This window comes from Pangasianodon hypophthalmus, chromosome 8 (genome assembly GCF_027358585.1).
Source record: "Pangasianodon hypophthalmus isolate fPanHyp1 chromosome 8, fPanHyp1.pri, whole genome shotgun sequence".
Classification (NCBI taxonomy): domain Eukaryota; kingdom Metazoa; phylum Chordata; class Actinopteri; order Siluriformes; family Pangasiidae; genus Pangasianodon; species Pangasianodon hypophthalmus.
The window spans coordinates 13,108,688-13,122,784 of record NC_069717.1 but is presented as its reverse complement, the minus strand read 5'-3'; the positions used below and the strand labels follow the sequence as shown (position 1 = coordinate 13,122,784).

Genomic DNA, 14,097 nt, shown 5'->3' with positions numbered 1-14,097 from the left:
AGAACCTCAGTCCTGGTGGGACGGAGCTGCACAGATTTACCTGATCTATAACACTAAACAGTTAATTGGTGTTGAAGTGCTCGGGGAAAACACTAGGGCTACAGAATATGGGCTTCATCTAAAACCTATATGACGCCCTGTTCCATATCATTTAGTACAGTATACAGTCATCACATCATCTTCACCGCGCTTTAGTTCGGCGGGGACGCGCACGCCGCTTACGTGCTTGTTGGTGGGCGGAGCCGAGCGACAGACTTCTGCTGCTGCATTTGAGCGTTCACGTACGCGCGCGCGGCTCACGGGGATGCGACCACGAAATTAACACCACTGTTACTGCGCTGAAATTACACCGAGACGCAGTTTGTCGAAGCCGCCAAAAAAAAAGGTGAGTCGCCCTCGTGTCTTAGCAGTTTTTATACACGAAAACGTGGCGTTTTCACCGGTATGGTGATGTATTGGTTCTCTAGTGTCCAGCTCTGTAATGTTGGTTTATCCCGTGCAGAGGGAGCTCAAGCTAACAGGCTAACCAATATGGATGCTATGGAGCGCGCTGCTAGCCAGTGTACTGTGCTCATAGGATGCGGTGACTAGCAAGATGGAGATTAGCGACTCTGAATCTCATCGCTAAAGTAATCCGTCATAAAATGTCAGCTTGAAGTCTGTTCTTATGAACCGGTACCATGCCCGGGAATATTTACTGGCGTATTATTTGGAGCACAATCACTGGTCGTGATTTCAGAGCTGAGACGCTCACTTGGCCGTGTCTAATGAATGGTGAGGCCGTTTGCTGTTTTCCCCTCCTTTTTGATGCAGGATAGCAGCAGCAGGATAAAAGCAAAAAGCCTGATTTATTTAGCTAAAACTGCGCCTTGACGTGTAGCTAAACTATTTTCTGGGTCTGTCTCCACCTGAACCGGTACATCCCTGTTCCCTGATCTGAAATGGTGCTATTAAGCTGTACTAGTATCCTCAGCATGCATCTCTGCCATGGGAGATTTACATGGTGAAAGATTTACTTCCATGGTGATGCTTATGGGAGAAATATTGCAACAATTGTGTTTTATTTTACAGACAACAATACATATCTTCTGAGTTTTCCAACAATACAGATATACTTGTACAATAATGACATATAGTGTGCTGCAATGAGCTAAATGTATGTTTATGTCTCCTGACCTGTATATCTGGGAGCTGGTCTCACTTTCACACCTCCACACCTCCACATATTCTTATCTCAAAAAAAAAAAAAAAAAGTATCTCACTAACATGCACTAAGCACAGAGTATGGGAACATTTGCACATCTTTATAATTATATGTAATTTCTCTCCTGTTAGTGTCTTTGGATGCAGTGCAGATCTTTCCCTCCTGTTAAATTCCCAATGTCGATGCTTCCTTTCCAGGCTCGTGCACCATCACGATCATGCATTGTGTTGCATTGGTCAGAGGCTGGCAGTGCTGAGTAAACCAGCTGAAACAGGAGAGTCAGCGGAAGGGTGCTCAGTGGACAAGCACTAGAACCTCTTGTGCTAGTTGGAAATAAGCCCAAGCCATACCGAACATGCAAGTAGCAGGCGTGGTATAATTTGCGAAAATAGATTTCTCAAGGACAGTTAAGGGTTCTTGGCTGCCTAAATGTGGGTTCTACATAGAGGGACAAACTGAAGAAATCTATAGAGTGTTAGCTGAAACCTTTCTTTCCCTATGACTTTGTATTATCCACACTTGTTAAAGGAATGCTTTGTGGATATTTTTTTCCGTTTATCTCTGATATAGTCGATGAGCCAAGGCAAGGCATGGTGCTTCTTTAGCTTTGCACCGGCGCTATGAGGCTCATGACCACCAATTAGCATGATGTAAACTGTACCATCACACTCCCTGCAAACCGCATTGACTTACTAAGTAATCTCAAAGAGACTTACCAGGGTGGTTTATAATGGCCTTGCTTCACCTATGGACAAAATGGAAAACTGTAGTGCCATGATCTTTCACTACTGTACTTTAGCTCCAGTCTCAGAAAGAAGGCACCTCTACCAGGTTAAGATCATAAGATCTTAAGGTACAGTGATATCTAGTGAAAGGCTACATTAACTGAGCAGCTGATGAGAAAATGGTGAATCAGCAGATGAATCATGGGTAATTCTTCTGAATAGGGGCTGGTGATGTCATGTTATCCTATCGGTTGGCCAGCGTTAGGATTTGTAAACAGCCAGGAAAAGCACATTTCATATTCACTCTGTGGGAACTCTCTCTAAGGCCCTTTGGACGTTACATAATCTAATACTTTCAAAGAATCGTCACTGAGCCCATTTAAATTGATTATAATGGTTTTTGCCAGTCTTCCAAGTAAGCAAGCCTAGAGAAGGCATTTTCATTTACTGACTAACTGAATGATACTGATTATACAGGTGTCCCAATAGACTCCATCCATAGGGGAAATTAATGTGTTCTAAATTTTTTCATACATAGTTTATGTTATATATATATATATTCTCAGATAGCCTTTAAGAATGTCTTTGACGAAAGAAGAATGTATTGGAATCGTTCTCAAGGCTGGATCGGGAAGCTGTCGCAAGGTTGCGATGGACATGCAATTACATGCATAACACCAGATGTGTGATGAGTGGAAGAGACGACTCAGTGTGAGCTTACAAAGAAATGGCAATCATGTAGAGGATGTTTTGTAAATAAAGTTACATTTTGCGAAAAAGTGTTAATTTCCCCTACGTATGGAGACTTTTAGGACACTCTGTATGTGAGTGGCTTGGAACGTTCATACGGTAGGTCGCTCTATGCACCTGTGCAAAACACGAGCTTGCTACTGATAATAAAGTAAGCTAATAATAAATCTAAATAAAAATAAAAATTAGGGATGCATCATTGCTGATACTGGTCATGGGTGTCAGTCTGATACTGATGTCTGTTAAAAAAAAAATGGTCCGGTACCAACATTTGATACCAGCTGATACTATGTGACGTAAAATGTCATGCTAATGAACAGATGACACAAAATGCAGGCAATCTGGACTTATTTCATGATTTATAATGGCAATCAAAGCAACGCAGACTGCAATCTGTGCTCTGCGAAAATATCAAGGAACTATAGCAACTTCTGGAAACATGAGTAATCGGATGAAACATCCTAAAGAAAACTCAGCATGAGGAATTCATTGCTAGTAGCACACAGCAGCAAGCGACTCTGCTGTGAATGCTGGCTAGGAGAGAAAAATGTCTACAGACGACGCTAGGTGAGTCGTTCACCACTACTGGACACTGACATCTAGGGATTCTTGCTCGAAGCAAAACCTGCAGTTTTCAACTCCTTACCCTAGTCAGTCAAATATAACTAATGTAGCCAGATAATGCACTTTATTTAAGAACAACTGGCTAACATTAACAAGCCTGGTAGCTTAAGTGCATGGACATGCACATGTGCACTTTTCTTGGCCATGATGTAAAGCAGGGAAACAGACAGAGCTCAGTGTGGTGTCCCTGATTGAGTAGATTACTCATTTCTGTATCAGTACTGGTAATAACGAGTACAAAAAAAAAACATGTACCTCTATTGCTATTGATGCATCCCTGATAAAAAGTGATTTCATTATTTTTGAATTTGTCAAATTTTGTACATCTGGCTTTTCACACCTTTAACCCTACGTGGCCACTGTACTCTAAAGCACATACCGTGCAGCACCATGACATGTCCAGCTGATTTTTCATAAAAACTGCAAGCTAGTGCTGAATACACTGATAGTGGGTGCAGGTAATGAAAATATACGATTTTATCATGACCAGAGAAGGAGAAGAACCTTCTGCTGTAGTTTAATGCAGTATTGATCAGTCCTCCATTTAAACCTCTAATTAATGTAAGTGGCTTTAGTATTTAAATCTCGCACTGATGTGCACTATATCGAAGCTGCAAGCTGTGGCTTCTTCTCTGAAAATGTTGATTACAAAATACACTTTACTTTGGAGCAAAAGACAAAATGCGGATTTGTTCCAGGTTCAGCAGCCTACACTACTGTTTGTAGAGATTGGCTCATGTACGCAAGAACTGTGAGAAATGCCAGCTGGAGAGAATTATTCCACTTTTGTGATTTTTATTATGAAAACCAAAGCTGAAAGTTTTCATCTTTAGCTATAGTAGGACTGGCTCTTGCATTTATTTCAGTGAAACCCTCAGTAATAGCTGCCTTTGTCTCTCTTTGACAGAAAGGAGGACAGCTAGGATTATCACTCGAGTCTATGTTATCACATTGCTGTTGATTTGCAACATTGTGGCTTCGTGCTGTTTCATTCTTTATATAGATCAGGGAGAGGTTAGTTGGCTGAATTTTGTGGATGCTTATCAGTGTATATATCTCATGAAGGAGTCTTGGAGTTGTCTGTTATGTACCCACATAAAATTCCTAGCGCTCTGGGGCCATTATCACAAAAACATTACAGACAGTTCTCTGAAGTGGGACTAAACATTTCTTATTGAGCTGCTTCTTAAAAGATATTCATAAAAGAAACCGTCTATCGGCAGTGATTGGCAGATATGATACTGCGGGATAAGTTGAAAATTAAAGTGTCATCATATACATGAAAACACATTCTTACATTTTACTACAGTTTAGTCTAATGGGAAATTATTGCCTTTTTTTTTTTTTTTTTTTTTTTTTTTTTAAAGGGAAGTGCACGTGGAGGGTGAACTACTGTACGCATGTAGATAAATGACACATCAACGTTGTTCGTTTCAGCTGTATCAGAGTGCTTAATTTAGGCTTTTTCCATTTATATTATCCAGTATAAGTTACCTTTTAACAAACTTTCCTCATTTCACTTATACCTATTCCTATGTAATGTAGGATTGCTGTCATAGCAACCGTTTATAGGCTTTTTCAAAATTATAACAATTGTGTGGCTTTACCAAGCGAAGAAAATCGGTTTTGTTTTTATTTATTTATCCATACTGATGTTTTTTTTTTCTTCTTCATTTTAGCCAAATTTGGCATTTCATTGCATTTATTCAGAGCCTTTTTCCTACATCAGGTAACACAAGGGTCATTTAGTCACCTTAAGAAGCGCTTGTTTAGGCTAAATGAGTGTGTTGAGCATGAGTACTATGACAGGAAGTCTTATACATTCAAATGTTAGTTTGTTTTGCCTTGGGGCACATTAATATTATAAACACTGGAAAAGCATTTGAACTGTGATGTTTGGTTCAACAGCCCAGTGTAGCTGGCTGGTTTTGTTTGGGGATAAACATTTACAGCTCATTTGCCAGCATTACCATTATTGTTGTGAGATGTTGTTTATATTTTACAAATTTAAGACAATGTTTTGTGTTTCAACATAAATCTGAGATTCAAGTTTCCCAGTCTCAAAGCCAGTACAGAGTTCCTGTTTAACGCCTCATGAGTCGGATAAAACATAAGTGGCTATAAATAATTAGATGGAGGTATATACTGTAGTGTAAAAATAATAAGTATTTAATTTGTATGACAGGCATACACCACTGGTCTTCTAAATAGTGGTTTAAAATAAGTCAGGAATATTAACATGAGCCCCTAAACTGCTGAAGGCTGTAATTAAAAGTACTAACACTGCAGTACTCTTTACAGGATGTGATGTACATCAGATCATTCCTTTGCTTCTCAAACATTCAAACGTGTACAAACAAGGCAATTAGTGCAGCAGGAATGCCTGCTGTGTACTGCTTTTTTGGAAGAGGAAGAAAAAAGAAACAAACTGCGTGAATAACAAAGAAAAGGTAGCACACCCAAAACAAGCACAAATACAAGGCTACAAACTTTAAACTGCATGCAGCGACATGTGTAAACAACCATGTGTGCTACAGTTAGACAGGGCACTCAAACTGGACGTGCAAAAAAATTGGATTTGAACTGCCTGCCTGAATATAGCTTTAGTATCATGGAACAGTTAGATACAGTTACTTCTAAAGCAACTCGTCAACATGCTGGAGTCCATAATCCGGATTAATTCTGTGCTTGTTTAGGGGAGGGCATCAACATCACAGATTACTTTTCATACAGATGAATTCTTTCCCAACCTTGGATCACTTATACAGTTTTATCTGTAGCTTTGCAAGAATGATGACAGGTATATCATTATTGCTTTTATAATGTTTATTTAATTTATTAATTAACATTGCTTTGTTTTTGCTTGGATTAGTGGTTCAGTCACTTGACACTTAAAGGCTTTCATTCGAAGGCTCTGTGTACTGCTTTGTTGTAGTACACAAAAGCCCTGCGTTAACATAATTTAGTTTTTAAGCTGCAGTCACTTAAGTTTATAATGCTTTTTTTTTTTAGCTTAATTTATCTAGAAGACCTCTAGAAGTCTGCTTTATCTGCGTACCTTCCACAGCATTGTCAAACTTTGGATAAAGGTTTCTTTTACTTCAACTCTGTTGAAGCTTGAAACAGCCTTGGGTCTGGAAATAAAGTGAAATATTTAGTGAAATGCCCTGATGTAAACCTGTCTAAAATTGCAGAGGCTTAAAGAGGCTTAAGGGGCGTTCGCACATACAGCGACTTGCAGCAACAAAGCAACTGGAGACCATTCATTTTCAATGAGAGCTGGCGATATGAGCGACTGCGACCGTTGACGACTAGATGTGGGCTTGTCCAGGGACGCGGCAAAGTTGAGAAAAGTTTAACTTAATGCAAATTTGGAGTGACTTGGTGCAGTGACTACCAGTGGGCGTGAACACAGTAGAGCGCACATGATCTGTCTCCTGTCAGATACTATAGTGCAGAAAAGATGAATGAAAAGTTAATTCTAGCAGTTAGCAATTGGCCAGTTCTTTCATATGTCTCTGGCTGCATACATTATTAACTGTGTCGACCATGTGTGACATGACAAATAGCATACAATACCATGATTAGCTGAGTAACCTTACCTCATAGGCAATCAGATTTCGTTGATTAAATCCTAAAAGAATGCATTGCAAACTGAGTTCTCTCCAGCCTGAAATACTGCTGGACCCGGACTTCATCCAACCGCAGCTTCTGTACCAGTGGAACTCACCACGCTGACTGCGAGGCTGAATTGTTTTGTGGACGCAGACAGTCTGCCGCTTGCGCTTTTGCCGCAGATAGATGGCCGCAATGGCAAAGAGCACACAGTTGCGCCACCCACTGACTGTGGCAACCAGTAGTAGGAACATCTACTGGCGACTAAATAGTATAACGATTGTAGACTTGCAACACTAAAATCGCAGCGTAGGAACGTACAGTTCCTCTTTATCACTTGGGCTTAGCTGCTGCACAATCATTAATGAGTAAATTACGTATATGAAGTAATACACACAAGAACTTACAATTCCATTGTACCAAACATTACCTTTCTTTACATAGCTCTTGAGAAAGCGCATTTAAGCACTGCTTACCGGCTTCAATCCAAACAATCATGATACCTGGCAACAACAAGCCTGTCCTATTCCCAAAAGAACATGATACTCAAGAGCACTCTTCTACAAAAGACAACTAAACATCTTAAAATTATATATATACATAGGATTTAATATTATATATAAATATAGTGCTGAACATTGTTTTAATAACAAATTAAGTACATTGGCTTTGCTAGCTATTAATGATAACGCTAAATATGCTTCTTTCCAGTCAGCACTAGCTAGTAGCAGGTTGGCCTGTGATTTTGGCAGTTTAGCAATATGCATGGGTTTTTTTTTTTTAATCCCTAACTGTTGTGTGCTGCTTGCTTTGGTTTAATTTTATGGGTGGTTAGACATATCTATGACTGAGGTAATGCTGCTAACCGCTAGGATTCTGTTAAAGTGTGATGAAATTTAATGTCCAAATGAAGTGTCTGAACTGAGCTAGGCTTTTTGGACTGCTGGTTTATGTGCAGTCATTAAGCAGCTTTTTTGTTTTGCAGATTGTTAAGAACGTAAATTGCCATGACTGAGCAGCAGAGGCAGCGCACCCTCTCCACCTCTGGAGAATCCCTCTATCATGTGCTGGGTGTCGACAAACTGGCCACCACTGATGACATCAAGAAGTCTTACAGGTGAGTGTGAAATGTCTGTAAAATAGAATGAACCATGCTTAACAGTAGGGATGCACTGTTCACACCTATACTGATAATGAGATATAACAGCTGTTGTCTGGCTAACCGTAGCAGTCACCATAACACTTGTTCATGAAATAAAATACATCAGTGCACTGATTTGGAAAATATTTCAATTTCAAGCCCATACCAATTCAGCTTTTCAAACCAGCCCTACACTCCGGCTGACCACCACACACTTTTATAGTAGAACAGCTGTAATACTAGCAATTGTCAACTTCTTTCTCAAAGGAAACTGGCCCTGAAATACCACCCTGATAAGAACCCGGACAATCCAGAGGCAGCGGAAAAGTTTAAAGAGATCAACAATGCCCATGCCATCCTGAACGATCCTACCAAACGCAACATTTATGACAAGTACGGCTCCCTGGGGCTCTACGTAGCCGAGCAGTTTGGAGAGGAGAACGTCAACACTTACTTTGTCCTGTCCAGCTGGTGGGCCAAGGTCAGACTGTGCATAAGAAATGTCAGAAAAGTTTATTTAGTCTTGAGTTTTACATACATTCCCCTAAGAAAGCATTGGAACACCAAAACCAGTGTCTTTGATTTTGCTATCCGCTGAAGACATTTGGATTTGCGATCAAAAGATGAATATGAGACGATATATCAGAATTTCAGCATTAATTTCCTGATATTTACCATATAGTGTATATGTACGCTTGTGTAATGAATGTTTATTTCATAACAACGTAAAGGCAGTACGTTTAGGGGGCTTATTGTTTCACACCGTAGTCATCAGTAGTTTTATGTTACATCTTATTTAATATATTATATACTTACTTAAGGTATCACCTGCTTACAGATGGCTCTCTTTCTTCTTTCTGGAATAATCCATGTCTTCTCTCATCTTACTCCCTGTTCTATGGCACGTTCTGTCTCCCTCTGCAGGCGCTCTTTGTGTTCTGCGGCTTGGCTACAGGCTGCTATTTCTGCTGCTGTCTGTGTTGTTGCTGTAACTGCTGCTGTGGAAAGTGTAAACCACGGCCACCTGAGGGACAGGACCAGGAGTTCTACGTCTCTCCTGAAGACCTGGAGGCCCAGCTGCAGTCTGACGAGAGAGGTTAGATGCTACACTGTAACTTGCGCTGTGGACATGTTCCGGTTTTGTAGTCTGTTTAAAATCTTTTATGTAATTGCTCACGGTGTTCATTTCACAGGATGGTAGTGTCTGTAATAAAATGTCTTCTTTATGTTAAAACTTTCGCATCCGAACAGATCTTGGCTAAATGAGCACAGCATGAGTGAGTTTCTACCAGGTTTCTTTCCTACAAACCTAGATGTTTGCATCAGAAATGATATGATCATAGAAAAGTATAAGGATATTGTGTTATATGTGGTGATTTATACAAGCTGTAGATAACACTGTAATGACCAGTTTAATCATTCTGCAGGATCTTGCTCTTTAACTGACTGTGGGAACAGTATGAAGGTGACCTCAACCATGAACTAAATTTTAAAACATTCATCGTTCTGTGATTCCAGTACATTTTAAAAAAAAAATCTGGTGTGAATTTCAACACTGGTTAAAAAAGCATATCATTTTTGTGATATGTGCATAATACAGACGACTGGAAAAAAAAAAAAAAGCTTTAGAAATGCCATTGGTACAAATTAATGTGACCGTGTTTTCTCCCCCCTTTCCTGTCTCTCAGCATACACATGGGTATCTATTATGATGCCTTACCAAGTCATGTATTTAAGGGCAATCACATAATGTTTTCTGCATGCAGTTAGTTGGGTTTTCTTCATTCACTACACTTGACAATGACAGTTATGCAAGTTGTTTTTGAATCTTCATAATTCAATACATTGTAAAGAATATATTACTTATGGAAGGAGGAATGTCCTGGTTATATTATGAAATAACAAATATACAGACAAGTGACAAATTAAAGGAAAAAACGCTAGCTCTGTTGTGCATTTTGCTGGCATGGTTTGTCCACTTGTCCCCTTAGAGGGAAGAGTCACTGCAAATCAATACAAAGTTTTTGTGGCTGATCAATTTTATCCTGTGATGATACTTTTCTGTCCTGATGAGAGTGGTCTCTTTCGGATGACAATGCCCACATCTACAGGGTACAAGGAGTCACTGAATGGTTTGATGAGTATGAAAATGATGCAAATCATATGCTATGGCCTTCACAGTCACCAGATCTCAATTCAATTGAACATTTGTAAGAGATTTTGGAGCAGTGTGTTAGACAACACTCTCCGTCACCACATCACCATCAACAAAACACCAGCAGACGGAATATCTTTCGGAAGAACGCTGTTCATCCCTCCCTACAGTGCCAGAGACATGTAGAATCTATGCCAGGATGCATTGAAACTGTTCTGGAGGCTTGTGATGGCCTAACACCTACTTAAATGCTTTATGTTGGTTATTCCTTTAATTTGTCACCCATCTGTACAGTCATCTCAGCTGAATGAACTGTGTGTATGGAAGTACAATAGTTTTTTTGTAAATTCTTTTGAAGGGTGCCAATAGTACAGAATATGAAGCAAGTCATTATTCTTTTAACTGTTTTTGCTGCAGCATATTTAAATGCAAGCATGAACTTTACCAAAATCTAACAGTAGGGTTGATGAAGTAACACACAAGTCACAAATTTCTTTTCACACACCCCCGCCCCCCCCTTTTTTTTGTGCCCCCAATTTGTTCATCTGTCAATTCCCACCCACCAGCCAGCTCTCCTTTATCATACAACAGCTACTAAATGGAGAGGGTGAGGGCTGGCATGTGCTTCCTCCGAGACATGAAGCCAGCCAAACACTTCTTCTCAAATTGCTGCTCATGCTGCGTCATGGGGTGGCATAAAACACTCTGAGGAAAGAGCTATTCGCCCTCTTCCGCATACATGAGCTCACAGATGCCCACGATTGGCTAGTGTCGCTGTGATTGATAAGGGAGAGAGAGAGTGCCATCCCTCCCACCCAGAGAGCACGAGCAATGTTGCTCTCTTGGATTCCCGTCCATTGATGGCTGTGGCGCCATCAGGATTCGAGCTCATGATCTCTGGACAATAGGGCGAATGCTTTTCTATTGCTCTTGGGAGCCTCAATTCACAAATCTTTGCTATTGTAAATGTTCTCTTTGTGGTTAAACAGAGGCTGGTGGAGGCGAGCCCATTGTCCTGCAACCGTCAGCCACAGAGACCACCCAGCTAACATCCGACGGCCACCACACCACCTACCGGACCGACACCGGCTTCAACTAATACCGTCTCTCTCCAGCTGCCATTCTTCTCCCACCCCTGAGTCCGAGGAACGAGCAGAGGAGCAACTCCAACAACTTAAAAGAAAAAGCCACCATTGGCAGGGAGAAAAGCCAGTGAGAGTGGAACACAAGCTGAACTCTTTCAGACATTCCCACCCGTTTCTCATATCCACCACCATTCCCATTCTTCCAGAGTGGCATACATTCACCTCAGTGTAGCTTGATAATAAGGAGTTTAATGAAAAAAAGAATACAAGATATTTTCTTTCTTGTTTTTTGGCCTTTGACTTCCAGACTTGCCTTTCCATCAGCCTCCTCTCCAGCCAGATTTGCTTGCTGTCCTGTAGCATGCACTGTTCCCCAGTCAGTAGTTGAGGTTAAACACAGTAGGTCTGCTTATGTGCATTGTTTTTCTCACAGTCAGGAGTTCATGATGGACGTTCTTGTTGAAATGATGTACTTGACATGCATGTGTTTGTAAGAAAAGCCACGTTTAAGGATTTTCCTTTTTTTTTTTTTCCCCTCTGCCACTGCATGCTTTCATTCTTCCCATTGCACTTCTGGGGGGACAGAAATCGGACACAAAATAGGTTAAATCTACGGTTTTAGGCCCTTGTATATAATATACTATCCACTCTATGTTAACTGTCTGCACTCTGTGTTAATTGTCTTATTATGTCTGAACCTAAACACTAAATGCAGTTCTAGTCTTTAGCATTACTGTTTTCCCCATCAGTTATTTGAGTTTAATAGACAAAAGTGATGCAAAAGATGCTGCCAAACATGATATTTCCAAAATCTATTTTCTTAATATTTATTTATGCCATCTGGATTTTAAATAGTGTGTTGAAGTGTTAAAAGGAATGAGCCAAAATGAGTATGTATCAGTCGCTGATCAGAAGTTGTACAGCGTGGGTGTTGGTGTCTGTAGCAGCCTGATCAAGCTACTGGGATCTTGTCTTCGTAGCATGTTCTGATTCTTAGCATCAGTCGTATTATCTAGCTCACTTTGCCTTGGTAGTATCCCTATACTCCCATTTTAAGGGATTTACTATTGAAACATTCTGTTCCATCATATCAGACTATACATCCCCAGTGTGTGTGTAAAGAGGAAAGAAAAAATGTTTTTATATAGATATACAATGTACACACCCTGTGTGTCTGTACAGTATATGTATATTTTGTGCATTTTTACTTTGTAATTGTTAGCTCATATTTATTCAAGTGTGTTATTGCTCATGGTGATGTGTGTTAGTGATTTATTAGAGTGCATCTCCTCTCCCTATATGCGCCAAGAGATCATGGTGATTGTGAACGAATTACCTGTGCTAGATGGAAGTTGTTTATTCAGCAGCAAACAGTGTCTTTGACTGCAGTGTGTTCTTCAGTTTGAAAAAAGGTACAAGGATTTAATGTCAGCAGTGTAATGAAAATTTAAATAACTAATTGTGTAAAATGACATCAGGCATCCATCTGAACACCATTACACTCTCTCTTTGTGATTACTGTTTTTAAAGCATCATGTTTTTTTTTATTTATTTTTTTTATATCATGCTATTGTGTCATAACTCCTTTTTTTGTATGCGAGCTGGAGTGAGATGTCTGTCAGCAGTGATGGACAGTATTTCACCCCTGCACATACTATGTAGTGAAGTAAAGTAAAAGCAAGTGTGTTTTTACCAATTGTGCTCTGAGCCAATGTGTGACATTCCTCCATAATACCAATTAATGTAATGCTTTTTTTATTTTGGTTTTTTCTTAGCATATGAACAGGGTGATTAAAAAATGTTAACACGACACTACAACACTAACACAAGGAGCTTAGCTTACTAAGACACAACAGTTCGTCTTTACTCCAAACTCAATTTGGTAGAAAAACAGTACTGAAAAGAAAACTGGTGGAAAATGTAGCCAGTGAGTGTTAACATTATTTTGAACCACCCTGTACATTTTCTGATAGAATCAGTCCGAAATGTAAGTAGTGCTCTGTTTACATTTTTTTTTTCTGTGTAAAGCTCCTGTTTTGGATTTTCATGGTGCTGTACAGTTAAACACAGCCATTTGAAGTTGCCATACATGTGCATACCAATGCCAAGCTGCGTTTCACATTCATACATTTTTACCACCTACCATCATGCAGCCTCCATTCAGGGTGTTGTGTTATGTTTTGTGGCTTATGTTACACTGCACTAACCACATCACCAGCCTTGTTCACACTTATTTCTTTGGATTTTAAAGGCTAAAAACCATTTCACAATTGTATACACTGGGCTTTTGAGCACAGTTCTCTGCAGATAGATATTCTGTGTCTCTGACACTTTCTCTGTATCTCTCTCAAACTTTCCCCCCTTGTGTGTCCCTGCTTTTGATGGCTTTTCCTCCCCCTCCACAAAATTACACTGGTTTGCCCATTAAGGGTTCTACATTGAAATGTTGGAAAATGCAACATGTTTAAGTTAAATGCAATGGAGTAACATGGGCAGGACACAGTTCCTTAAAATGTGTGTAATTATAGTGAAATGGTAATCTGTTGTTTTTCTATTTTATTTATGACCTTTGTCATGTTTTTAAAGACTGTCCTTGTTTCAGATGGTATGTTATTTGGATGTGGCTGTGAAACTATGCTACTCCTAGTTAAATGGTCAAGGTCTCATGTACATACACGGAATAATGGAGTATAACTATAGACCTTTATGTTGTAGCATGGTTATTGTCTGTCCAAAAGAAAACATACATTTATCTGATTTGCTGGTGTAAAAATAAATGTTTATGAACATTTCAAATG

At 39.7% G+C, this 14,097-nt stretch overlaps 1 protein-coding gene across 1 annotated transcript; it reads left to right on the top strand.

Annotated features, from left to right (window-relative positions):
- Positions 1-230: 230 nt before the first annotated feature.
- Positions 231-14,095, top strand: dnajc5aa (DnaJ (Hsp40) homolog, subfamily C, member 5aa). The gene is made up of 5 exons (XM_026926559.3): positions 231-384; positions 7,902-8,035; positions 8,327-8,540; positions 8,984-9,155; positions 11,204-14,095. The coding sequence occupies exons 2-5, from the start codon at positions 7,926-7,928 to the stop codon at positions 11,311-11,313; spliced, it is 606 nt and encodes a 201-aa protein (XP_026782360.1). The 5' UTR covers positions 231-384; positions 7,902-7,925; the 3' UTR covers positions 11,314-14,095.
- Positions 14,096-14,097: the final 2 nt, after the last annotated feature.